Genomic DNA, 27786 nt, shown 5'->3' on the forward strand with positions numbered 1-27786 from the left:
CAGCATGACATATCATTTTAGCACATACCCCCAGATTTTCTGTTTTGCATTTTGTTTATTTATTCCCTAAATGTTTTTACCATTCTGTTATGTTGATCACGTTCTGTTCCTATGTTCTTTGTGGCTGGGTTTAACAAAGCGAAGAGGATTAGTTCAGTTAACTAGCTACTAACTATTCATACACTACCAGTCAAAAGTTTGGAAACACCTTCTCATTCAAGGGTTTGTATTTATTTTAATTATTTGAAACCCTGTAGATTAACACTGAAGACATCAAAACTATGAAAGAACATATATGGAATTATTTAATGAACCAAAAAGTGTTAAACAAAGCAGAATATGTTTTATATTTTAGATTCTGTAAAGTAGCCCCCTTTTTCCTTCATGACAGCTTTACACACTCTTGGTATTCTCTCAGTCTGCTTCATGAAGTGGTCTCCTGGAATGGTTTCTAATTAACATGAGCCTTGTCAAGAGTTCATTTGTAGAATGACTTGCCTTCTTAATGTGTTTGAGACCATCAGTTGTGTTGTTCAGAGGTAGGGTTAGCACACAATGGATAGCTCTATTTGACTACTGTTGTAATCCAGATTATGGCAAAACCAGATTATTTCATAGTTTTGATGTCTTCAGTATTAATCTACAATGTTGAAAATAATTAAGATAAATAAAAACCATTGAATGAGAAGGTGTGTCCAAACTTTTCACTGGTAGTCTAGATTAATATCAAAGTCTGGACATCTTTCAACTGAGTACCAAGTAATCCTAATCTACAGATATTAGCTGGTGCTACTGGGCTGTGATTGGTTGGTACACACTGCCTACATGTTGGCCTTGAGGGCTTTCTATAAGAACGTTTTAGAAGACCTCATTAATGTCTGTATAATAGTCCAAGTTGACACATTTTTTTAAATCCTTAACCATAATCTTTTACTAAGCTTAATTAATTATTAATTAATTATGGTGTTCACAAATATTATGATACAGACTTTAAAAAAAGTCAACATTGAAAATTTGGTAAATCCTGTTTTACTTCTTAGCTATCCTTGTAAATGACCACACATTGGCACAAGCCAATCACAGCATGATTTAACAGTCACCTGGTACTCTTTTGGGGGGTAAAGTGACAAATTAAGGATATTTTGGTTTGGAAGTCTCATAGATTAAATGTTAGAAGAATCACCAAAAAGTCCAGCCTCTAGTTCTGGTCATAAAACAAAGAGCCTTCAGAAAGCATCTTCTCACACACTGTGCTGAAACACTAACCAGACTTCTCTTCACACCTGTAGTATAGCCGCTGTAGCGTACCCTTTGCTCTAGCTAACACCTTCCCGCCGCCTGAACTCATCAGGAACGCATCTAGACCCAAAGTCGTGTACCCCTCTTTCTACTTCCAGAGTGCAGGTGACATCAGAAAGCGTCCAAGCCCCAACCCGGGCCAAACGCAAACCCCTGGCCTCATTATGGGCTTTGCCCCGAGCCCAGGGTCAATGCAGGGCCCGGGTCTCATCCACCACACACCTAGCCCCCACCATCATCATCACCACCACCACCATCACCCCACACAGCACTCGGACAGGAACGGCTTTGCAGGCCGCATCCACCACCTCCCAGACCTGATACAGCAGAGCCACCATTCCTCCCCTTCCTCCTCTGCATCCAACTCCCCTTCCTCCAACTCCTCAAGCCTTGCCAGCCCCTCCATGTCCCCCCAGAGTCCCCTGGACAAGCTCGGCATACTCATAGAGGTATGTCCACCAAAAGTTGGTTGTACTTCCAAAATGATCTTGAACAAGTAGAGTAAAGAAAGGTCAAATTCTTCTTCTATGTCGATGGATTGTTTGTAAGAAGAGGGTGACCTCTTGGTTTCAGAAGTGAAGCCGATGTACAGGAGTCCTAAACCTGGCTGGAAAAAGACATGTGATTTTAAAGACTTGGTTAAGAGTGAGCCTGATTTCCACTTGATTTAAGCCCTCAGTAAACATTTTCTAAACATCTTACAGCATGATGAAAGTTATTAAAATCACGGTCCTATAAATTCGGAGGCCCTAAAAGGACATGATTGATTACATATTTTCTCAAGATAAGTTAATTCCACTTGTTTTCTTGAGATCTCCCCTTATTTTTCTCTTTACATAAAGATCACAAGCTTTGTTTTCTCAAGATAACGAGAAAAAGAAGTCAAAATTTTGAGAAAACAGAGAATATATATATATTTTAATCATGTTCTTTCAGGGTTTCCATACTAAAAATAAAAGGAGCAATTTTATAGATATGGTAAAGAGTACCTTCAGGTAATAGGAAAGGCCTGTTTTCAGTTTCTGTAATTTTTTTGTTTTTTTCTCAAACATTGTTTAGAAAATTTTGCCTCAGTAAAGAATACAATTAAAATTTTATTAGGAGACATTTATCTTACAGGTTGAAGATCAAAAACACAAAAGAAGAGCTTTGTTTTCTGTATAAAAAGAGATAAATAATCCTGTTATCACAAGAAAAATAAGTTGAGATCTTGAGATGACAAGCTTTGTTTTCTTGAGATAACTCAACTCAACTCAACTTTATTTATAAAGCACTTTAAGGACGACCACAGCCGAAACAGAGTGCTGTACATAAATAGACAAACAACGCAGGCATAAAACAATTAAAGCACAGGATAATAAAACAATAAAAACAATAAAACAATAGAAACAAAAAACAAAACATAAAACACTAAAACAGGAGCAGAGTCTCATGCGGGGTTGAAAGCCAAGGAATAAAAATGGGTTTTAAGACGAGTTTTAAAAATGGACAGTGAGGAGGCTTGTCTAATGTGGAGGGGAAAAAGCTCTATCCCCTCTGAGCTTCCAATAGCGAGAAAATGAACTTGTTATCTTGGGAAAACAGAGAATATAAAATGTATTTAATCATGTCCTTTTAGGGCTTCCTTACATAAAGACTAAACGGTAAACCTGGTTATGCTGTAGGGCATCGCTCTCTGTGACTAACAGGTCTCTATCAAAGCAACCTGTCAACCAGGATAGCATGGAGCACTCAGCCTCTAGAGTCACGAGTAGATCCAAAAAAACAACAGCAGCAGCCAAGATGTTAAACTGAGCTTTAAGATAGTAGTTAACAAACCAACAGATGACGTCTCTGTGGTTTGTCCACATGTTTACACACCATGTGGGCGTGTGAGGATTTTTCTTTACTGAAATAAACTTTATGTAGAAAAGTAGTTGAATTTGGGGAGAGGTGTATTTTAAGAATCATTCTTAAATTTGAAATCAAGTTGGGAGAGAGAACCAGAAGTTTTTTTCCAGATGTTGGTGTTGAATTTAAATTATCTTTTTTTAACTGTTTATTTTGATTTTTCACAGCTTGACACAGTTTCTACACTACTTACCATCTATATAATGAAAAAAAATAAAAATAATAAAAATAATAAATGCATAAATAAAATGAAATAAAATAACATTTATATAAATTAAATACATATAATATATATATATTTTTTTTTCCAGATGTTGGTGTTGAATTTAAATTATCTTTTTTTTAACTGTTTATGTTGATTTTTCACAGCTTGACACACAGTTTCTACACTACTTACCATCTATATAATGAAAAAAAAAAAAAAAAATATATATATATATATATATAATACATAAATAAATAAAATGAAAAAAATAAAGTAAGATTTATATAAATTAAATACATATAAAAAAAAATACACATATATATATATATATAGAGAGAGAGAGAGAGAACCCAGATGTTTTTTTTCCAGATGTTGGTGTTGAATTTAAATTATATTTTTTTTAACTGTTTATTTTGATTTTTCACAGCTTGACACACAGTTTCTACACTACTTACCATCTATATAATGAAAAATATATATATATAATAATAATACATACATAAATAAAATGAAAAAAATAAAGTAACATTTATATAAATTAAATACATATAAAAAAAAATACACATATATATATATATATATATAGAGAGAGAGAGAGAGAGAGAGAGAGAGAGAGAACCCAGATGTTTTTTTTCCAGACCTTGGTGTTGAATATAAATTTTGAAGTACTTTGTTGCATCAAAATATAAAATGACTTCACAGGAAGGATGTCCACTTTTCCCTCCACGCCTCAATGAGTTTTTTTCTTTCATGATCACAACAGATGTGTTCGCTCTTGTTCACATTCAGTGTCCTCTGAGGCTAGTTGAGGTTTCATGAATCCTTCCCACAAACATCTAAATCTCATCTTATTCCTTCATGTTGACTATTTTCAGCAAATGAGTCATATTTCACATTCCCCAGAAAACAAATCATAGCCGACAGGGCAGTTAGGAGCACAGCGGCAAGTATGATTCCCATGGAAATCCTATTTTTGACCTCCGTTTCGTTTCCCCTGTTGTCCTTTTTTTTATCAACAGCAATCCGTATGTTTCACCCAGATTTATTATTTATGCCTGTTTCCTCAGTTTTTATAATTTGACCCTCTGATTGATGCTCATTGTATTTGCATGTACCATATATACAAACACCTCAGTTTGCCTGTTTGTCTATTTTACATTTGTCTTTTATTAGAATGTTTTTTATCTTTCAAAAATATTAAATTTAAAGTCAGGATATATTCTGCCTCCACTGACTCTGAGTCTCTCTCACTGTAGAGCCAATCCAGTAACAACATGCAGAAACACAAGTCTTCTTCTTCCTTCACTCCGTTTATCGACCCACGTCTCCTCCAAGTCTCTCCATCCACCGGCAGCGCCCTCAACAATGTCGGTAAGTCTGTCCCCCCATTGGCTGCTGAATCGGGTTCACGAACACAGAGGAAGGCACTTTATTTGGGAATCGCTCAGGAGTTCAAATAAGGCCAAAAAACGTCTTCTAGAGTGAACAGAAGTAAAGATCATAAGTGTGTGAAAACTTACAGAGAAAAATCTGAACCAACAGCAGACTCAACAAGACCGTGGTGATCATGTGATTTAAAGGTTTCCTTATCAAGAGGTCCTCCTGTTCCCATCATCCCTTACTCTCGCTCCACACAGGAAGTGTGTTGGCTGCGTGACAGCTACGGCATGTGACAGCTCTGGCTCATGCCGTCATGGCACTCACACAGGCAGAGTGTTGGCTGCATGAGATGCTGCTCGTCCCCCCCACAAGTTTCATCCAAAATCAGGCTGTTAACTATGCATTATTAAAACGTCTTGGCTTATAAAAGTCAGCAGGATCAATACTTTATAGGAAAGGGTTCCTGAAGAGGCGTGTTAATAAAATATACACACTAATCATTCTTCATTTAACAGACTGTTTGTAATAACTATAGCTGACAGGTGTGGTTTCAGGGGTGAAGCTTTTAGAAAACATGTCACCTGATGTTATTTGGTCACACTGCAAAAAAGGGTAGCTTAAATATAGGGTAAAAAATAATAATTTAAAGGTGACATATCACGCTTTTTTCATCAATATATATTGAAGAGGTCCCCAAAATATGTCTTTAAAGTTTATGCTCAAAAAAACACTTTGAAATCAGATTTTGGTCTGCCTGAAAAACCCTCTTCTTCAGTCCTCCTCAGAACACTCTGTTTTCTCTCTGACCACGCCCCCTCAGGAAGTGGATGTGCCCTCGGCTCTCCAGCAAGTTGATCTAATGTTTACATGTTGGCTGAATATACACGGCTGCCCAGAGACCACGTTACTTCAACCCTCTGAATCTGATCCAGAATCTGATCCTGACGGAGAGGCGCCTGTAGCAGGACCTTTCTGAAGGATTGGTCACAGATTTAGTGTTTCTTGTTGTTTTATTTGTCAGTATGTCGACATGTGTCTTGGTACACATCTACGAACATGTAGCTATGTGGCTATGCTAACTAGCGCTAGCACTTATCCATGATAAATAAGAATCATCCACTAGATCTTCAAATCTGCAGACGTGGGGAGTAAAACCGACCTTTGTGTTTATTAAGACAGCCTACAACTAGCATGCCTCCCCCCTAAGCTCCTTGTTACCACACATTTGTGCAGGTAATGAAAAACGGAGGAGGGGATTCAGTATTATTTTATACAGTCTATGGGCTGAACAAGCTCTGAGCTCTGACTCCGTGACAGACGGGATATTGTTGTGACGTAACAAAAACACGGAAGTCTGAAACGGCTCGTTTCACACACATTTACAGAAAGGTGGAGAAATCAGAACAGGGGCAGAATGGATTTTTTTCATTCTCGGGGGGTTTGTAGACAGGGACACATATTTCAGGTAGAGAGCCATTAAAAAGTCCATTTTGCTTGATATGTCACCTTTAAGGTGAAGTTTTCTTAAAACTAGTGAAATGATCTGTCCATGCAGGAAGTTAATTTTACTTGATAAGAATTCTTAAAATGAGATTGTTAAATCTAGAAATAAGCAGGCTCTGAAAAGTATTAAAAAGGGTTGAAATAAGTAGAATATGCTGATTTTTAGCTCAAACTACTTGAAAACAAACTTCCCACAGCACAGTTATAAGTGAAATATACTGAATATAAGCAAAGAAAACCTCATTTAATTATTTTGAATACTTAATTTGAGCAAATTAAGGCCTGGGGACAAGAACAACACCAATTTTGGTTAAAAAAAAAACAACTTAGAAAACTATGATTATGCCGTTTCTTGATATAAGCTGGCTCATTTTAAAATACAGAAACCACAACAGCAAGTTTAATTACATGCAACATTTAATAAATGTCAGGATTAACTACATATCACATAAAGAACACTATTAATAGTGGCTCAGGGTTGATGCATACTTCAAGACATTTAAAACAGTCTTAAGAGCCAAACCAAAACAAATATATTACCATTTCTCAAAACCTGATATTATTGAATGAATAACGTAGCTTACCTGCAGCTAATGTGATATGACTTTTTTCCCGCTGGAAGTTCAGTTGAGCCATGTGACTTCTACATTGTGCAAGGCATTGTGGGAAAAGAAAGGATGGGGTCTTTCAACTGAGAGAACAGATCGGGCTTTTGTTTTGCAAAGCCTTCCAGAAGTGATGCAATACTATATCTTTAATGCTTGTGACATAAATATAACAAATACAAAGTTAAAACAGCCCTCAACTCATCATTTTTCTGTCTATTTTGGCCAAAAGTAGATGAGCCTCCTATTGACATGCATGCAAGTTGCATTGCTCATGCAGGCGGTTTGATCTGTTAACACACACATTGAAATGAAAATCAAGCCGTCCCTCAGCCGTCACGTAGCCAACACACTTCCTGTGTGAAGCAAGCGTTAGATAATTGGCCATTTTCAAGGCCAGATCTTTTCCATCTTGTGATATTACCTCACCTGACGCAGCTGGTGACCAGCCACTGACCCCTAAAAGTGCACCAGATTGTTCAGTCTGCATTTAACCGATCCAGATGGCCTTTTTAGAGAGGCAAAGATAGGAGTGGTAATATGTTGCTGTTGCATATGCTGCAGAGGCTTTCTTAAGTTGCAGAGCTTGTTATGTGTTCCAGTTTATATAAGACATCTGATTTTTTTATTATCTGATGCTCTGTTGCTCTTAGATGAGTAACCTACATACAATCAGAGCTGTTACAGGAAGGAGATGTTGACAGGAAGTTTGTATGAAACAGTTTCCTGAGATGCTTTTCCATGATCTAAGAATAAATTTACTTTCACTGCTCTTTATCAAAGATTCTTTTTATCAGTTCTGTTCTCACTCAACATCGTAAACGAACGAGATCCATCCACCTTTCTAATGTGTGACCATGTGACTGACCCCCACCCTGCCTGGTAAATTCTACATCCTACACTGTCCTACCTAAGCCCTTCCCTTTGACCTCTTAGGCTACGCTAACGACGCCCGGCTGGCAGAGGCGCTGAGGGCAGACCCATCTAGGAAAGGCTCTGTGGTCAACGTGAACCCGGTGAACACTCGCCCACAGAGTGACACGCCCGAGATCCGCAAATACAAGAAGAGGTTCAACTCTGAGATCCTGTGTGCTGCACTCTGGGGTAAGAAAAACTAATTTTTCTGTAACTTGATTTTTGCTATTATTTTTATTATCACTGAATGAAGAAGAAGTAGAAGCAGCAGTGGTTGCATTATCTCAGATGTGTGTCTAACATGAGTCTGGTCCTGCTGGAGGTTTCTACCTGTTAAAGGAAATTTGTCCTTGCCACTGTAACTTGCTAAATGCTGCAAAGTGCTCTGCTCATGGAGGATTAAGATGAGATCAGACTGAGTCCTGTCTGTAAGATGGGACTGGATCTTATCCTATACAAATAAAGATTGATTGATTCAATTATAAGAGTCTGTATCCATATGTGTAATTTTCATTTCCTGGCTTATACATCTTGAAATGTTCATACATTCATATTTATCCAGTTGTTCTGCAAGAAGTAGTCCTGGTAAACTGTCCTCTGTAGACAAGATAAAAACATCTCAATGACATCATCCTTGTGGAGCTGTCAGATGATCTCATCATAGCAATTCATGTTTGCACCACTAGGTGGCAGCAGCGCTCCTGTAGAACTGCATTTGTATCTCAATCTGCAATGTTGCTCTGGCTTTAGTCAGTGTTGATGGTTTTCTCATGACTTTTGTGTGTTGTGCCTGTGTGTGTGTGTGTGTGTGTGTGTGTGTGTGTGTATAGGAGTGAACTTGCTGGTGGGAACAGAGAGCGGTCTGATGCTGTTGGATCGCAGCGGTCAGGGGAAAGTTTACCCTCTGATCAACCGGCGGCGCTTCCAGCAGATGGACGTCCTGGAGGGGCTCAACGTCCTGGTCACTATATCAGGTAAATACCTTTACATGCAGAATTTAAATAGACTGTACTAACATCCAGATTTCGGAGTCTTAAAACCATTTGAAGCGCTTCACACTCACCCGCACTCACATTCATACACTGATGGCAGAAGATACTTTGTGAAGTGCCCATCAGACATGGAGCAATGTGGGGCTCAGTATCTTGATGAAGGACACTTCAGCCTGTGACTGTGGCAGCTAGGATCAAACCGAGAACCTTCTGAATGAGAGACAACCCTCTACCACTAATCCACAGCCGTCCACACAGACTGACGGCCAAATTCTTGGATGCAACATCAGACAGACATCTCGTCTGAGAATGCACTGGTGGGTGTTGACAGATGAGAGAGTACGAAGACGGACTGGACACAGATCTGGTGGAAGAAGCAAAAGAGAACGCAGTTTTACATGGCCAACTGAGTCCCCCTGGAATGATGAACAATAGAATATGAATGACTGAAACACAGTTTTCATGTCAATGAAGATGCAGAATTTTATGCATTCAAATAAATCAAACACAGATCAAATTTAAGTAATTATCTTTGTGGTAATGATAGACAGAAGAACAGTTTCACTTCTCGTTTATGCTGCTTTGTTAGCTGAAGTGTGTGTGTTTGTGTGTGTGTGTTATGTCTGATCTACTTCTCTTCCCGTCTCGTGCAAACAGCCACACACACACCTGCAAACAAACAAAAACCTGCAACATCCTCATCATCCTATGCATTCTCAGACGAGATGTCTGTCTGATGTTGCATGAGTGTTTCCAGACACACACACTTAAGTTCCAAGATTTCTCATAACGAAAGCACATCCATGTTCTTACTTCTCCTATTTCACATATTCTCTATCTTTCTCTCACACACACACACACACACACTTTGTGCAGACAAAAGTGTCTCAACAGATATTTGGAGTAAATCGGATGTTGAGTAAATCCCAGCTTGTGGAGGCCACGTCACATGTGTGTACATTATGTAACATCGATACACTTCAGCTTTCCATGATGGAAGCAAACGCCACGCAGCGACACACGTCTGTTTCCTTCCGTGCAACTTGTTTGCGGTGTTCACGTGTCAAAAATGCACGTCATGGAAAGATTTATCTCCAAACTGTTTAAGAGAGCAACAAACATCTGTAGAGCTCCTGAGTCCACGTCCTGATGGTGTCTCATCTTTTGTAATCAGAGTACTATGAAACAGTCCAAACAAAACCTCACATACTTAACATACTCCTGGAACATGTGTTGTGTTTGCACGCCTTAGTTCCTTACAAATGCATCATTTTAAGAGTGCATAAATGAAGGGTTACCTCAGTGAGAATCATTAGCTAGTGTAACCTTGCTCATCTGCACCGTATTGCAGCTGGCTGGTTCAATAAACTCTGCATTGTGGTTTGAAAGGATGAAGGGAGGCTTGATTGAATGTCCAGATCACCAATTTATATCTGAACAGGACAAGGACATATGCTGGTCAGTTGCACGGTGGCTCGTTCAATGAGTCATACAGCACACTACAAAGAATAACAACAATATTAGCGACAAACTTGCAAAAAAAGAAATGCAAATTAAAGATTCAAACTGTTAACTATGTGCTGACTAAGCTTTCTCTGCTTTTCTATGCACTTAATGGTATTTGTTGTCCAAAGACACAACCTTCAGTCACCAAATGTTGGAGAAGAAGCAGGAAAACGACGCCTAATTCATACAAGAGAAGATGATCTTTTAAAAGAAGCCAACAGAGACAGAGCGTAAAAGCGCACCATAAAGTTCATGTCACAGTATTTATCCAGTTCTAAATCCTCAAAAAAGGGGCGCTGGTGGCCTAGTGGTCTAAGCGCCCCACATGCAGAGGCTACAGTCCTCGTCGCAGGGGTTGCTGGCTCGGTTCCCGGCCGGTTGTCCATTTGCTGCATGCCGCTTTGTACTCTCCACATTTCCTGTCTCTCTTCAGCTGTCCTATAAAATAAAGGCAAAAAGGCCAAAAATATAACTTTAAATCCTCAACAAAATCTGTGAAGCCTCAAACATTTGACAACAGCATGTCAAAGGATATTGTAGCTCTGTATTTTAAGTCAAATTTATTTATAAAGCACATTTAAAAACACAGCAGAAGCTGATCAAAGTGCTGTACGATGCATAAAAACCCACACAATGTGAGACCAAACCAAACAATAATTAAGAAAAAGAGACAAAACAAACAACAAGAAAAACACAGCATTGGGAATTGAAACTCATTCAGGGCTAGGAGGACTCAAATGCTAAAATATAAAAGTGAGTTTTGAGGCGAGTCTTAAAAGATGCAAGTCTACCAGAGAGGACAAACTCCCTCTGTCTTATTGTCTCTGCTCCTTACACTCATTTGAACACATTGACTTTCATGCTTACAACTAATGAATCAAACCACCAGGTAGGATGAAAAAAAAAGCCTGTGCAGAGATGAGTTTCAGCTTCTACAGCTTGTCTGTCTCTGTCAAGATTCAAAGGTTCTCCCATCCCCTTTCTTTCTGATGCCTCATGTCATATTGCATGTATTCGATTTGTCCTCTTAAAGGTTTAGATTTCCTGTTTCAGTGCGTATAGGACTTGGACAACCGTACACCTTTGTTTTTAAACTCTGTTTAAAACACAAATCTGATCCAGTTCCCAATTCCTCAAAATTTTAAAAGGGAAAGTCCTGGGGCGCTGGTGGCCTAGTGGCCTAAGTGCCACACATGCAGAGGCTACAGTCCTTGTCGCAGAGGTCGCAGAGGTCGCCGGCTCGACTCCCGGCAGCGACCATTTCTTGCATGTCTTCCCCCGCTTTCTGCTCCCCACATTTCCTGTCTCTCTTCAGCTGTCCTATCAAATAAAGGCAAAAAGGCCCAAAAAATATAACTTCAAAAAAGAGCTCAAAAGTTCATATGCATGACGTGCAACTCCATAAAACATCTGGGTAGAAATTTGAGTCCTGAGTGTTTCCTTTAAAGATTGAAGCATCATATGCATTGACTCGTGTAGGTAAACAAACTGAAATCATCAAACACTCTCCAACACAAGCAAACAGAGCAGACCCTGAACTCATGTTACTCTGTCTGCATGTGTTTGCTCTCACACTAGCATACAGTACTTCCTCTGCATATTGTTCTGTCTCAACTTGACCCACATCGTGAGAGCCGGTTAAGTTAGGACACACACACACAAACACATACTCACACACACACACACACACAATAGCCAACTTCCCGAAATGTTGAAAATGGAGAAGACATATAGGACCGAGGCGGAAAGTTTCAACCACAGGGTCCTCTCAAATAGAAAATGTACATCCCCAAGTCCATAAGAGTCAGGACGTTGTGTAAAATGTTGATGAAAACAGAATTTAGAAGTTTGCAAATCACATGAAGCAACTGTTTGACTGAAAAGACAATGAATCAAATGTTGAAAGTGAAAGATGTTATTGTTTTATTATTAAATTTGATCTCAGCAACACGTTTCAAAACAGGTTGAACAGGAGCGTGTTTACCATTGAGTTGCATCACCTCTTCTTTTAACAACACTCAATGTTGTCAATGATTAGGAACCCAGGAGGATCGTTTAAAGAGTTTTGAAAGTGAAACTTTGTCCCAGTCTTGCCTGTTAGAGGATTTCAGCTGTGCAGCAGTTCAAAGTCTCCTTTTGTTGTATTTCTGGTTTCATGAAGAGCCAAACGTTTTAACAGGTGACAAGTTGGGGCTGCAGGAAGGCCAGTTTAGCACCTGGACTCTTCTACTAGGGAGCCATGTTGTTGTAATACATGCAAAATGTAGTTTGGCATCTTCTCACTGTATAATGAAAGGTCTTCTCTTAAAGAGGCATAGTCTGGATGGTAACACAAGATTTAAGAGAGAGAAATCTGTGTTTTTTTAAAGGGAAAACAAAAGAAGCAAACACAACGCATGCCTCTCTATATGCTGGTGTGGGAAATAGATATCAACCTGTTCTTGATCTCTTAACAGGTAAGAAGAACAAGCTCCGTGTGTACTACCTGTCCTGGCTGAGAAACAAAATCCTGCACAACGACCCCGAGGTGGAGAAGAAGCAGGGCTGGACCACCGTAGGAGACCTGGAGGGCGCTGTCCACTACAAAGTTGGTAGGTTACATTCTCACACGTTGTACCTCATGCATACACTCCTATATCATATCAACCTTTATCTGTACTTGAGAGCTCATAGAGGGGCAACTCTCATTTACAATGATATCGAGTCAGTTACAGTAACATTTTAAAAACAAACAACAAGGCATCAAGAGTAAGAAAGTCATCAAATAGGATAATTTGTGATTTGGAGATACAGGGGATTGACTATGAAATGCACTAAAATAGGAAGGGACTGTTGATTGAAATGATACAATAAACAGGGTTCCCACGCGTCCTGGAAAACCTGAAAATTGTTGACTAGTTTTCCAGTCCTGGAAAACACCTGGAAAATGGGAGAAAAAGTAAAATGTCCTGGAAAATCACAGATTGTCCTGGAAAATGATTCCAACATGACTGCATGCAACCTGACAAAGTTAAAAAAAAACACATCTCCATTCAACATTTGTGGCCATTTATTGTCATTTAGTTCTATTTAGGTCAATTTATGCTCAGATCCTCTGATTATTATTTATGTATTTATTTATTTCAGTAAGGCAGCTTCCAGATTCCTTTGCTGGCTCTTTTGTTTTTTACTTAGCTAATTTTATATTTTTTGAGAAAATAGAAAGCTGAGATGAGAGTTGGCCATCATTGTTACTTGGTTGCACTAATAATGTGAAGTGCTGTACATCTGTGGTTGCATTATTCTATAATCAATTTGCCATCATTTTTAAGCATGTAAGAGATGATTTCATGGATAGCCATAGACTTTCAATGTAGATTTCCACTGAGAGGAACATATTAGATTATTTAGGAACTAAATTAGGAACTTAATTTAGACTGTCATACCAGCCTGATCATCAAGTCAAGTCAAGTCAAGTAAACTTTATTTATATAGCACATTTAAAACAACCAGTGTTGGCCAAAGTGCTTTACAAGGTAATAAGTAAAAATTACATGAAGACAACAATAAACAACACAACATAACAGGATATTAATGTCCTCTTCACGAGTAGAAGGCCAAAGAAAAGAGATGGGTCTTCAACAAAGATTTAAAACATTCAACATTTGGGGCCGATCTTAATTGGAGTGGCAAGCCATTCCAGAGCTTGGGGGCCGCTGCTGCAAAGGCTCGGTCTCCCCGGGTTTTAAGGCGACTTTTAGGCACATCCAGGAGCAGCTGGTTTGTTGACCTCAGTGCTCGGGTTGGGTTGTGAGCATGGAGAAGATCAGCCAAGTAGGATGGTGCCAATCCATTTAGGGCCTTGTATGTTAAAAGTGCAACTTTAAAATCAATCACTGAAAATGTCCTTGAAATGTCCTGGAAAATGATCTCTGGAAAAGAGTGGGAACCCTGAATAAATATACACAGGTAAACCTAGCTAAAACAGTTGCAGAGTGGGGTTGAAATGTTGAAAATCAAGTTTCTAAATTGTCCAAGAGGTAAAAGTGCATTTAAGTCAAGACGCTGCTGTAACTTGTTCCAGGAGTCAGGAGCAGAGAAACAAAAAGCAGTCTTTCCCAGTTCCGATCGAGGAACATGCAAAAGCAGCTGGCTTGAGGAGCAAGTCTGATAAAAACGGTCTGGGTATTTAAGAGGTTCAGTGAGCGATGGTGGTAACTTTCCTAAGAGAGCTTTATTGATAAAAAGATGCCAATGGATATTTCGTCTTTCCTGGAGAGAGGGCCGGCCAACCTTATTGTAAAGAATGCACTGAGGTGTGTTAAAGGGGTCACCTGTAATAAATCTATGGAGTCAAGGCGTTTGAGGGTTGAGGATGGTGTGGTTTTGTAGGTTATGTCCCCATAATCCATGACTGACATAAAAACAGCCTCCACAGCCCTCCTACTCCGACCCCTAATATTGACAAAGGGACGGTGGCCTTTGAGGACAAGAAGCTCCTTTGATGCATGATAAGAATGAGCCTCTATTTATCAAGAACGTCCATAAATCCACTACTCTTCTTCTTCGTCATCCAACCGGTGCATTTCGTGCTGCCACTCTCTTAATACACAAACGCATATGCCGGTTACTTGTTTGTTTGTTCTGTGTTACTATAGAAACATGGCGGTGCAAGATGGCGGCCTCCATGAAGGGGGACCTGCTCCTTATGTAGATATAAAAAGCTCATTCTAAGTTAACAAAAGCACTTTTCTGAATGCTCAAAGACACTGAATCATCCATTCCTACCAGGTCTGTTCTGCTGACTGCCTCTAAAAACCACACACTGCACATTTAAGTAACATTAATTTAAGGACATCAGAGCGGATATTCTAACACACTGTCCTGACTAAAACTGGGAATGTCCTCTGTGAAGGCAGTGCCATTGAGCCAACATCAGCACTTCCTGTTGGAAACTCCTCTCCACTTGATCACAGCCGTCAGACGTGAATTCATTTCCCATCGTAATGTTTTACGTGTCCGTCGATTTCTGCTCAGATTAAAATTTTTGAAATCACAGCTGGCACAAACTGAACCAACATTTGGAAAGTACAGAGCTTCCATCGGTGTATTTTTTATTGCACAAGAGAAAAACTGAACCGAAAAATGTAATGCTAGATTTTAATATTAGTGACTCTGTCAGTTTCTACAAAGTTCCTTTGTAAAGATGTTTGCTCAAAGAGATATAAAGATATTAGAAACCATTCCAGGAGACCACTTCATGAAGCAGACTGAGAGAAACCATTCCAGGAGACCACTTCATGAAGCAGACTCAGAGAATACCAAGAGTGTGCAAAGCTGTCATGAAGGAAAAAGGGGGCTACTTTACAGAATGTAAAATATAAAACATATTCTGCTTTGTTTAACACTTTTTTGTTTATTAAATAATTCCATATATGTTCTTTCATAGTTTTGATGTCTTCAGTATTAATCTACAGTGTTTCAAATAATTACAATAAATACAAACCCTTGAATGAGAAGGTGTGTCCAAACTTTTGACTGGTAGTGTATAAGCTAATAAATAGGCCCCTTACATCCTTTTGCACCGACAGTGTACAGCACATGACTCAGACATATATTAGAAAGAGATCCTGCCTTCCATGAGGAATGTTTGAGAGAACAAGTTCTTAATGCAACTAACTTTCAGTAATTTTTTGATTTTTTTTAAAAGGGGCACATTAAAGCTGCTGTGAGGAACTTTTGATTTATATCAATTTTGGCGCCACATTGTGTACAAAGTGATACCTCTTATCTCTTGTTCTGTACATGCAAACGTAGTGTTTTCAACAAAAACCTCACCCTGCTGTCTTTTAACAGCCAGATTTATCACTCAATGTGATTATTTGCCATGAAAACAACCAAAAATTATGTTTTTAAAGCCAAATGTCAATCATGTGGTCTGACACCTACCCCCTCTGAGTGGTTTAAGGCATTAAAAATGACAACAGAGAAGGTATCAGTGTTGTTGTTTATGGTTTTGTTTGCTTTTAAAAGGTCATAAAGAGGCATCAGTGTTGGTTTCAGTCTGTTTCTCAGCTGGTGCAAAACTCCTCATAGTGCCTTTAAGTAAAAAATGTAATTTTAGTTTTTTGGAGTGGCATCCTGACATTTGGAATTTTCGCAAGACTTGTGAAAGTAAAAACCTCTCTGTAGCCATGCAAAGTGTAAGTTGAGGTCACTGCTTTTAAAAACTAAGAGCAGTAACAGAGTAAGACGAGCGTCACGTCAGACCAGGATCCATGTTGTCCTAACAGCTTCTGTTTCTGGAGCCGGGCAGTGGAAGAAAGGATCATTTGCTTGCAGCTCATTCTGGTTCCTCCTTCAATGTTCTTGCACTCTCTCTCTAATGACCCTTGTGTTTTCATTTGTGTTCCCCAGTGAAATATGAGAGGATCAAATTCTTGGTTCTGGCTCTGAAGAACTCTGTGGAGGTCTACGCCTGGGCCCCGAAACCCTACCACAAGTTCATGGCCTTCAAGGTGAGTCTGGATTAATTTATCACCACGTGTGCATTTATTGATGTTTGCTATGATAAAACAGACTTGATAGGAACGTTTCACTGCATTGTCACCCAGACTTCATATTTTAATGAAGCTTGCCTTTGGTCTTGATAATCTCTGCCCTGGTAATTATTGACTGATCGGATGCTTGAGCCTCTGCCTCTGAAAACTGTTAACTCACCCGTTTGTTTCAGTCCTTTGGTGACCTGGTGCACAAGCCCTTGCTGGTTGACCTGACTGTGGAGGAAGGTCAGAGGTTAAAGGTCATCTATGGATCAAGCTCAGGCTTCCATGCTGTGGATGTCGACTCTGGGGCCGTCTATGACATCTACTTGCCTACACACGTAAGAACACAGATATGTAATATCTCAAATGCATGTTTGCTAGTGTCATGCAGGATATTTCAGTAAACAGAGAATCCAATTTTATCATTGAAAATGTAACATCCTGAATTTAACTATATGTCTCTGAGGTTGTCTTTTAAATCCCTAAACGGCAAAAGTTTTAGTCAACCTATTTCTTCATATTTTGAATCCTAAAGAAGATACTGAAAATGTCTGACAATAAGGGATTCAATGGTGTCACAAGCCTTTATCATACTGCCAATTAAAGCTAGGGTTGGTAGTCTCGGAAAACCAGCATGAATTTGAATGTAGCATTTCCTCATGACTCCGTCTAACCCCTCCCCTCCTCCCTCGGAGCTCCTCCAAAACGACGCCCCCCCGCTCACATGCACGAGCGCCGCTGATTCTCGACCATATGATCGTGACTGATTCAAAACCGGTCCTCACCAAAACATTATCACAGTGAAAGTTAAAAACACAAACAAACATGGCTGCTGTTAGTACTCACAACTATCATGCTAGCATTATCCAGTTGTCATGGTGACACGATATCAGGAGAAAAGTTATAACACATATATAACACTGTAACAGCTCTACTGTTTGTTAAACGTGTTCAGTGTAGATGTTCTTAATTCCTACAGTGTTGACGGTCAGTGAAGGCATCAGGAGAGGTGTAGCGAGTGCGAGAGGGAGAGAGGAGAGACAAGAGGAGAAGTTCTTCATTCATTCAAACATTGATTGTTGTTTTGTTGGTTGTCGTGATCACGGCCGACAGTGACCGGTTATTAAAGATCAACGTGTTCACGAATCGGCTCGTCATCCCTACAGCGTCCGGACGGACGCTACAATAAATATATATTTTCTGTAGGACTTACTGAACGTCATTAATTATTCTGCTTGTTGGTGAGAGCTTTTTAGACTCTGATCCGGACTACAGTCCTGAGCAAAGCACCTCATCAGGTCAGAGGGGACAGGCCCGAGGACGAGCGAGAGGGGCAGTCAGTAGAGTCAGGGGAAGTAGAGGCAGGAGACGGGGACTCGGAGGAGTGCACGCCGGGTAAATGTACCCCAGCTTTAAAGGAAGACATGTCAAAGAAAACTCTGTTGGTGCGATGTGTCCCTGCAGATCCAGACCAACATCCAGTCTCATGCCATCATTATCCTACCCAACACTGACGGCATCGAGTTGTTGGTGTGCTACGAGGATGAAGGCGTGTACGTGAACACCTATGGAAGGATTACCAAGGATGTGGTGCTGCAGTGGGGGGAGATGCCAACCTCAGTGGGTGAGTCGAAGGAACAAAGCAAATGAAGAAACACCCTTTACCTTTTTTTATTTATAATCATTTACATGAATGATGGGCTGCACGGAGGGGCAGCGACCACAGCGCTTGATTGGAGCCTTTCTGTGTGAGGTTTGCATGTTCTCCCTGTGAGTACTTGGGTTCTCTCTGGGTACTCCGGCTTCCTCCCACAGTCCCAAAAACATGCTTCTTATGTTACACTTCATGATGGATTGAATTCTTGATTTGTTTTGATCATCGATTACTCCAACACATGCTTACACAAGCACACAGGTATTACATTACACTAATACAAGGAACTGGTATTGATTATTTGTCCTGTAGCTGCAGTGTCTACACTTACAGACAACATGCAATCTGCATAAGTGGAGTGTTCAGCCTCACCTTAAAGCTTTCATGTCGCTTGAAAAAGGCAAGGCAAGTTTATTTATAAAGCACCGTTCATACAAAGAGCAATTCAAAGTGCTTTACAGAGTTCAAAACAAAACTAAGACCAGAACAGTCACAATCAACAAAAACATACAGCAAACACTTCAAACATTTTATAATCATTAACATTTTATATGCGGCCAGTAATGTTTGATCTACTCTCTCTCTCTCTCTCTCTCTCTCTCTCTCTCTCTCTCTCTCTCTCTCTCTCTCTCTCTCTCTCTCTCTCTCTCTCTCTCTCTCTCTCTCTCTCTCTCTCTCTCTCTCTCTCTCTCTCTCTCTCTCTCTCTCTCTCTCTCTCTGTACTGATGTACATAACGTTCATAGTAAACAGTGTTGGGTCTTATTATTTATTTAAATTAAAATAATCACCCCGCCTTCACTGCTCTGACATCTGTAATTCACAGAGTCTTACTGTCCCGTCGGACACAGAATCACAACTGATCTTGTCTTGACTGAAATTAACCCTTTAATCATCAGTTCATCTCAGAACTTCTTCCCAAGGATTAAGACTCACACATTTAGTCTTTTCTGTGTCGAGTCACAGCCCGAAGCTGGCTCAGACCTCTTGACACCCACGCAGGGTGCCCGACAACCCAACATCTAATAGATCCAAAATCAGCTTAATTCTATAAGGCCATACCTTGTCGGAAAATATCCAATTTAAAACATGACTTTAAATAAACATAAGCATGAAAACATAAAATATTTTAAACTCTAAGATCAAGAAAGAAAGAAAGAAAGAAAGTAAAAGTAGTTCAAATATTTAATTAAAACTCTTGTTTAAAGAAATTAAAAGAAAATCCTTAAAGTTTATCAAAAATGTTAAAAATGTGTAGTTAAAGAAATAAACACTAAGGTTTAAAAATGAGTTTGCGTGCTTTACAGAGCAGTGTCAGCAGCATGAAAGAGGAGTGTTTTTAGTCTGGACCTAAAAGTGTTCAGAGTCGGGGGTTGTCTAATACTCTCTGGGAGGTTATTCCAGGTCTGTGCTGCAGAATATCAAAATGCTGCTTCTTGTTTTGTTCTGACTCTAGGGATGGTCAGCAGCCCCAGATGTTTGTGGTGAAATGTCTTTCTTTTAAGCATTACAACATAGTCTAACTGAAATACCTCTTTGCAGCCTACATTCGTTCCAACCAGATCATGGGCTGGGGAGAGAAGGCCATAGAGATCCGCTCGGTGGAGACCGGACATCTGGACGGCGTCTTCATGCACAAGAGGGCCCAGAGACTCAAGTTCCTCTGTGAAAGAAACGACAAGGTGAGACATCTTTGAGGATATGCTGATCTGTTATCAAGGATGAGGTCAGGATTTTTACAAATGTAAGATCTTACAGCAAGTCGAAGAATAAAACACATCATATTAAAGTCTCAAAGGTCCGCTGCTCAAGAGGTTTTTGTTTCTGACGTTAAACCTGAAACGTCAGAAACTCCTGCAAGGCGTAGGAGAGGACACAGTGGAGGATGCAATGTCTTTTATTGTGAGGATTATTAAGCAGTCTCACATTACATAGAAACCCACCAATTTAAACACACAGCATGAAAAAGATCTGATGTAACTAAACTCCCTGAGGTCTTCCTCGGTCACTTTGTGTTTGCTCAGTATCTGCTTGTTGGGCTCTGCGCCGGGTGGAAGTAACTCGAGCCTGCTCTAGTTTCTCTTCTCTTTTCTTTGCTGTTTGAAGTAACGAGAAGTAGATAAAACTTGTTCCTCGGCTGTGCTTGTTGGGGAAATGATGTGAGCTTTTGAGGACTGTAGGGTTATCTTCCCAGAAACATTTTCAAGTATGCCCCTTCTTTGTCAATTTGTTGTGTGACCTATAAATGTTTGTTGAGTTCAGACATTTCCTGTCAAGTAAAGTCCTTATTCCTGAAATAATTCTCTTTTTAAGGACAGTTTTACAAGGAAAGCCTATAAAATGTGTAATTGCAACTACTCTGACCAACATTTTAAATATAGATTAAAGTTTTACAGAATTTGAACTCAAGACTTCAGGAAACAATTTCTGCCTGGATCCAGAGGCCATTATTTAGAAAGATACTGAACTGGTTTTCCCAACAACAGGTTATCAAATGTTAAAAATGGGTATCTAAAGCAGGGTTACCACGCGTCCTGGAAAACCTGGAAAACAGTTGACCAATTTTCCAGGACTGGAAAACACCTGGAAAATGGGAGAAAAAGTAAAATGTCCTGGAAAATCATTCCAACATGACTGCGTGCGACCTGACATGATTAAAAAACACATCCCCATTCATTGAAAGCTGAGTGCATTCACAGAAAACGGGGGTCTATTGTTTGTCTTATGGTAAATGAACCTTGTGGAGTGATCTTTTGATTCAAAGAGTCTGATATTTAAGTCAAAGAGTGACCAGCAGAGTCAGGCAGAGAGCTGGGGGGTCTGTGCCTCACAACTTTCCCTGCAGGCTGAGAGCTCAATTACCATACTGTAGCTAGGAGGAGTGCAAACTCTTGATGGTGGAAATGTCCTGAAAATGGAAATGTCCTGAAAATGTCCTGGAAAATGATCTCTGGAAAATGATCTCTGGAAAAGAGTGGGAACCCTGCTAAAGGCTGGGATAGGTTGGCGACCTGTCCAGGGTGTACCCTGCCTTCTGTCCGAAATCAGCTGGGATTGGCTCCAGCCCCCCGGGACCCCAAATGGCATAAGAGGTCAAGATGATGGATGGATGGATATCTAAAGGGACAGAAACTTAAGATTATGTAATCCAGTTTTGGTTATCGTGCTAAGTCTGCATCAGGAGCATGGACTAGCTTTGACAAACAGGCACAAAAGTAAAATGTTTGTGATCCTGGATCCCAAAAGATCTGATTCCCAGATCTCAATCAGATGAAACTGCATGAACAAGTAGTCCAGTTGATAATCTGTAATCATCACCTCTTCCAAAATAAAAGCTTGATCCAGATGTTTGGTATTGAGTTCAGTGATGAGTGGACAGTGCTTCCTGTGTTGTTAGACTTCTGAACACTGACAGTGTGACGGTACATAGCAGTAAAACTTCTCTCTCTGTCTCCTCTCCAGGTGTTCTTTGCCTCCGTTCGATCCGGAGGCTCCAGCCAGGTCTACTTCATGACTCTGGGCCGAAGCAACCTGCTCAGCTGGTAGAAGTCCACAGCTTGCCCTCTTCCTCCTCCTTCTCCTCATCCTCCTCATTGTTCCTCCACCCTCGCTAACACTGGATCTCAGAACCCACCGTCGATGTCTCATCAGCACTTGGACAACCAACAGATAACAAAATCCAACCGCTGGCCAGCCCTTTCAATCAGTCGACAACAAAGACTTCACCTTTCTCTCGAGCTGCAGCCTCGCTGCGACTGAGCTGCCTGCAACGCAGCAACAACCAGTCATGACGCGCAGTAGTCGCCTACTTACAAGCCTGAAGTGGCAGAAAGGTACAAAATGAAATCAAGAATTAATAACGAACGGAAGGAAGGAAGGAAAATGAAATGTGAATATAGGAAAGAAAAGGAAGCAGACAGATCTTTGTTCCTGTTTCCTTCGTGCTGCAATGGGATACATTTTGTACTGCGCTGCATCTTCTGTGCTCCTGGGCTGGTCAGTAATCTTGAGGTCTAGTACTGCTACCACAATATCACTACTTTACTACTGCTACTACCTTCTTCAGGTCTGCCTCTTGTAAGAAAGTTCCCCCATGTTCCCCGCCGGCTGCCCTTTCTTATGAGCGTTACACGGGGGCTGGCGTGATGGGAGTGTGTTGTATTGATGCTACAGTAGTGTGTGTAAATGTACTCGTTTGGTCCAATTACTGCTGACGTGCTGGTTGCAGGTCGAGACTGTGGACCAGGGAGAAACTGTAGGAACCCTGGAGACGGTGAGAGCTGTCGGTCTCAGGCAGGTGAAAGGGGCTTAATATTTAAGGTTGTAGTGTAAGTCTGATCGATGGGACTCGAGAGGAGGGCGTGTGTCGTTGAAGTATTGTGTTGTTCAGACAGGTGCTTTAAAAAAAAAAAGGGGGACGATAGAGAGAGACGTTGAAGCAGATGGCTTTCAGAATAGTATTTTTTGAATTATTGCTATTATTATTATTCCTTAAAGATAAGTGTAACTATGTGGAGTAAAAACATGTCTTTACCTTCTTTTTTAAGATTTACGCACATCCACCCACAGTCCAGTTTGCTTGCTTTTACTCTGAACCCACAGAAGTGCAAGGCGTCTGAGGAGGAGGTGACGTGGGTACAGTCGGTAAATTAAAATAAAGGTGTCTATGTACAATAAAATTTCATTTAATCTTCCAGATATTGTCAGTGGTCATGATTTTCTCCTCATACATCAAACATGACGACCTGAACTCAAGAAACTTGAACTGCTGTGAACATTCAAGATGTTAAATAAAAAAGAAGAGATATACGGAGTGATGAAATAGAGAGTTCAGTATGTGTGTGTGTGAGCGCAGGTGGACAGTTCAGTGTCATAGAGTGGAGCTTCAGGGCAGAGAGGTAAACGGGTCAGCAGGTTTAGTTTCAGCAGAGGAGGTTTTCTATTTCATTCATTTTTTTCATTTGTACCATTCGTGTGAATGCAATGCACTAAGTGTCAAGAATGTAGAAAGACTTATTACTGTGTGGTGGTCCAAGGCATGAGATGATGTTTTTTGCTTTGTATCGTGTCACAAGTGATCAATCCTAGATGTTCAATTTCTAGTTAAGATGAACCAAAAGCTGCAGCAGCGGAGCCTCTACGTCAGGTGTAGATATTTTCCGATCGGGGGGAGGGAGGGCGACATTCAGTGTTTGTTTTCTGCAGCAGTGAGAATAAGAGAGAGAGTGGCATCCTCAGAGTTCTGCTAGCACACACTCTGCCCCATCAAAGAAGGATGTAAACCTTTCCAATTCAACACTCTGACTCTAAATTTTGGTGTTACTGTGATGAAGTGTTACAAAAACAGGCAACACGGAGCAGGACTTTTCCTCACTTTGGTCGTTTGGGAAGAAACTGAGGACGCTTTTTTTTCAGGACGGAGTTGTTTTCTGTCCTCCTCTCCTTCCTGCTCCAGCTGTTGTTGAAGTTGTCTGTATATGTGGAAGACTGAGCAGCAAACTGCAGCATCAATCTCCTTCAGGACATGGATTTTCCTCCCTTTCTGCAGCAGATCTGAGAGGATTACACGTTGTTGGCCCCCCCAAAAGGAGAGTCCGATCTGCGAGCTGTCCAAACACGTCTCCACCGGGTCACAAACAAGTTTACCTTGGATGTGTTTTCCCCCCTGACGACATCAGTTACACACATGAGCAGTGTGTGGACATGTGGCGAGGTTACTGTCGGTCATTCAGTAACAGCGTCATTCACAAACTTTAACCTTCCTCGTACAGACAAGCCGTTTGGACCCCAATGCCGTGTCGTCTGAGGTCTGTGTGTGCAGTAGTACCCAGTGTGTGTCTCTTATGGCATCAAGGCCTTGATGAGTGGCTGTATGGACTACATTTAACAATTGTGGTTATAATAGATATTCTTAATGGGCTTAAAAAGGACGAGAGACGAGTCTGTATCTGGTGAGAAACAGCAGCCGCTTGTAGGCTCACATTGGAAAAAGTGCCAAGAAGGCAGCATATAAAAGTGTAAACCTATTGTTATGAAAACCACTACTTGGAAATCCTTTTAAAAAAATCACTTGAAGCATTGTGTATTTTTAAGTTTTAGAGCTAGTCGAGAAGCTTAACGATAGTTTCTGTTGTTTCTGTAAGTCTATGTACACGTAAATACGCGACTGCGGTGGTTTAATATTATTATGCTCACCTTAGGTGGAGAAAATGTTTACAGAGACGATGTTTTGTTACACTAATGTGCATCACAGTATTTATGTTCAATGCATACGTGTCTTTAATTCTTTGTTTTTGCTTTTTGAGCCCGGTTTTTATTGGATATTTTCATTTTTCTGTCATCTCCCCCTTCCCCCATAAAATAACCTACTTACAGAATAATACAGAACACACGTGCTGTTCATTTCAGGTATTCACATCGCGCTGCTTCGACGTGGAAACATTGCAGTAACGTTCCCTTGCAGGCTTGGACGTGAGGCAACGTGTTTTTCCTCTGCTGTTTCTGCCATGCTACTCTAACTTATGTCCTCTCTGTGTATGACAGGAAGTCTTGTATTTCCTGAACGTTTCTTTTCTTTGAATAAACTTTAAAAGAAAATTTAAAGAAGACTGTGTCCTATCTCTGAGAGACCTCCACTGATGTTTGTTCCCCAAACACACACATGCAAACATGTTGAAAAGAGACATGTTGTGACACATGTTGGGTAACAAACACCTCTAACACGTCAAGTTGCACATTTTTGCTGGATTTCAAAAGCTGTTTTTTAATAACCACAACTTCATATTTCCATGGAAACAGCATCTCTAAGTGGTTTGCACAGACGCCCACATGCTGCATCAAATTAAACCTTTAAATTACATCACGTGTAACTGTAAAGCCTTTAAGAAAGCAGTTAGAGTGACATTAAGAGTGGCTTATGATCTTGGGGAGAGTGAAAAAGAGAAGTAATGACACGTGGAATATTCAAAGGATGTCTTATGTAAGATGCCACGCGTATATAATCATGAGCAGTGTGTCATCTGGAAGATGCAGCTCTTTGTAAAAACAGTTTAAAGTTTGGTGAACACATCCGTCTCTGGTTTCTAAAAGCTGATAGTGTTTGTTTTGGTTCTGTCGGAGCGGCAGCCTCAGGCATTAAGAAAAGAAGACGATGTGGAAGTGCTGAACTTTGAATGGAGCATCTGCTTGAGGCTGGCTGCAGAAGCAACATACCTTACTTAAGATAAGATAAGATAAGATAAGAAAGTCCTTTACTCGTCCCACAACGGGGAAATTCAAGTGTCAAAGTAGACAGTGCAAAAAAATATAAAGCAAACAAGAGCCTTTAAAATATCAACTATTAAAAAGTTATTAGCAATTAAAATTAAAGAAGTAAAAATATGAGACACCGCGGGTGAAGAAGTCTGTCACTGAACAAGCTACCCAGTGTTGTTATGGTCTCCTGGAGGCGGTGTGACGTGTTGTCCATCAGAGAAGACAGCTTTGCTATCATCCTCCTGTCAGCCACCACCTCCACAGGGTCCAGCGGGCAGCCCAGGACAGAGCCCAGGACAGAGCCCAGGACAGAGCCCAGGACAGAGCCCAGGACAGAGCCCAGGACAGAGCCCAGGACAGAGCCCAGGACAGAGCCCAGGACAGAGCCCAGGACAGAGCCCAGGACAGAGCCCAGGACAGAGCCCAGGACAGAGCCCAGGACAGAGCCCAGGACTTACACACCCCTTTCTAAAAACCCATCCTTTACAGCCTCGCACATAAATTAGATTTAGTCTGAAATGCTCATTTCTCTACCAGCACACACTGTACAGAGGGTTGATTTTTCATTCAGTAGTTATGAAGATATGAAAGATATGAGATTCAGATAATTAGTGGCACGGCTGACTTAATTGACAGACGTTCAAAAGTCAACATTTTTAATATGGCGACTGCCAACGATTCAAAAACGAACAGAGACTTGGTCCATGTATCATGTGGGCCCAATCTCAATGTCTTCCCTAAGCCCTGAGCCCTGATCCCTGAGCCCTGATCCCTGAGCCCTGATCCCTGAGCCCTGATCCCTGAGCCCTGATCCCTGAGCCCTTATCCCTGAGCCCTGATCCCTGAGCCCTGATCCCTGAGCCCTGATCCCTGAGCCCTGATCCCTTCTTGACTTAACTGATGTCACATGGAAAGTGATTGAGGGCCAGAGGCTGTAAGGGCTCAAACTTTAGAACTGGAATGGGACAGCACTTAGTGACTTCTCACGTGACGTGCATGACGTCACCAGCTCACCTTAGAGATATTAGGAATTATTATTGCACAATTTTTACTTTCCTGAAATTCAAGGCACTTAAGGGACTGGCTGCCTGATTGTCATGTGATCCATTCTCTTACTGTACAGACTGCTTAACCACACAATGTAAAATATAGAAATATTATAAAACTAGAAATTTATGATTTATACTGTACACACATGTGTGAAGATAAATAGATGACGGGTGTTGTCTCTATTTATACTTACAGGCAAACTTTTTTACCTGTAAATTTCATTGCAACTTTCATGCTTCTTGTTTACCGTCGCACTTTTTTAAATTTCATGTTATGGGGTTCGTTTACCCTCCAAGCTCGAGGGCTTCCCCTGGGAATCCTGTGTTTCACATCACAATGCTATGAACTCTGGGTAATTCCCTTACGCTAAGTCTTCAAAAATGTCCACTTAGGGAAAGGGGGGCATAAAGGGCTCAAAAAGTCAGAGAAGAGATCCCTCACACACTTGATGATTTGACAGTGGGACAGCCCTAAACCCTCACAGACTTAGCAGGAACGCACCTCAAAGTCAGTGAGGGCTTGAGGGTGGACATTGAAATTGGGCCTTAGTCTATGTTTGTGTCCCCTCAACAAGGCCTCACTTGATTGCACTTACACACTCAAGGTAAAACTAAAATGTTCAAACAAATCAAAGTAATTTGAAATGTGTGCCCCCTAGTGGCAAAAAGTGAGAACAGATTATTACTTATGCTAAGGAGTTCATGTCTCAGACTTTACTGATTGAGGGAATTATAGACTCTTTTTTTTTTTTCACTTGTGCCAAGGAGGAACATCTTTTGGACTGGATCTGGTATCAAACTGAACTCATGAACAAACTATAACAGCAGCTCTAACTCATGAACAAGCAAAAAAACAGCTGATCTGACTCTGGTTATCACAAGCAGTATTAGCTGGTGTAACTCATTCAAACATCTTTGTGGTAAAGTGAAAGTCATGGTGCTACTAAACACACAAAAACCAACATCAGCCCCAAAAACATCCCTTCAGAAAAAAAAGGTGGTGCGTGAGTTT

The 27786-nt window shown here is 40.6% G+C and overlaps 1 protein-coding gene across 4 annotated transcripts in view; it reads left to right on the forward strand.

The window, feature by feature from the left end:
• Nucleotides 1–25074, forward strand: part of LOC117820733 (mitogen-activated protein kinase kinase kinase kinase 4-like) — a 51039-nt gene extending 25965 nt beyond the window's left edge. For all 4 annotated transcript variants that reach the window (XM_034694637.1, XM_034694638.1, XM_034694640.1 and 1 more), the window contains 10 exons: nt 1398–1748; nt 4651–4765; nt 7819–7986; nt 8628–8771; nt 12752–12886; nt 16692–16792; nt 17008–17157; nt 18284–18443; nt 20014–20153; nt 21934–25074. In XM_034694637.1, coding sequence (XP_034550528.1) covers nt 1398–1748; nt 4651–4765; nt 7819–7986; nt 8628–8771; nt 12752–12886; nt 16692–16792; nt 17008–17157; nt 18284–18443; nt 20014–20153; nt 21934–22017 — 1548 coding nt within the window. In that variant the 3' untranslated portion in view covers nt 22018–25074. The remainder of the gene's footprint in view (nt 1–1397; nt 1749–4650; nt 4766–7818; nt 7987–8627; nt 8772–12751; nt 12887–16691; nt 16793–17007; nt 17158–18283; nt 18444–20013; nt 20154–21933) is intronic.
• Nucleotides 25075–27786: the final 2712 nt, after the last annotated feature.

This window comes from Notolabrus celidotus, chromosome 10 (assembly GCF_009762535.1).
Source record: "Notolabrus celidotus isolate fNotCel1 chromosome 10, fNotCel1.pri, whole genome shotgun sequence".
Lineage (NCBI taxonomy): Eukaryota > Metazoa > Chordata > Actinopteri > Labriformes > Labridae > Notolabrus > Notolabrus celidotus.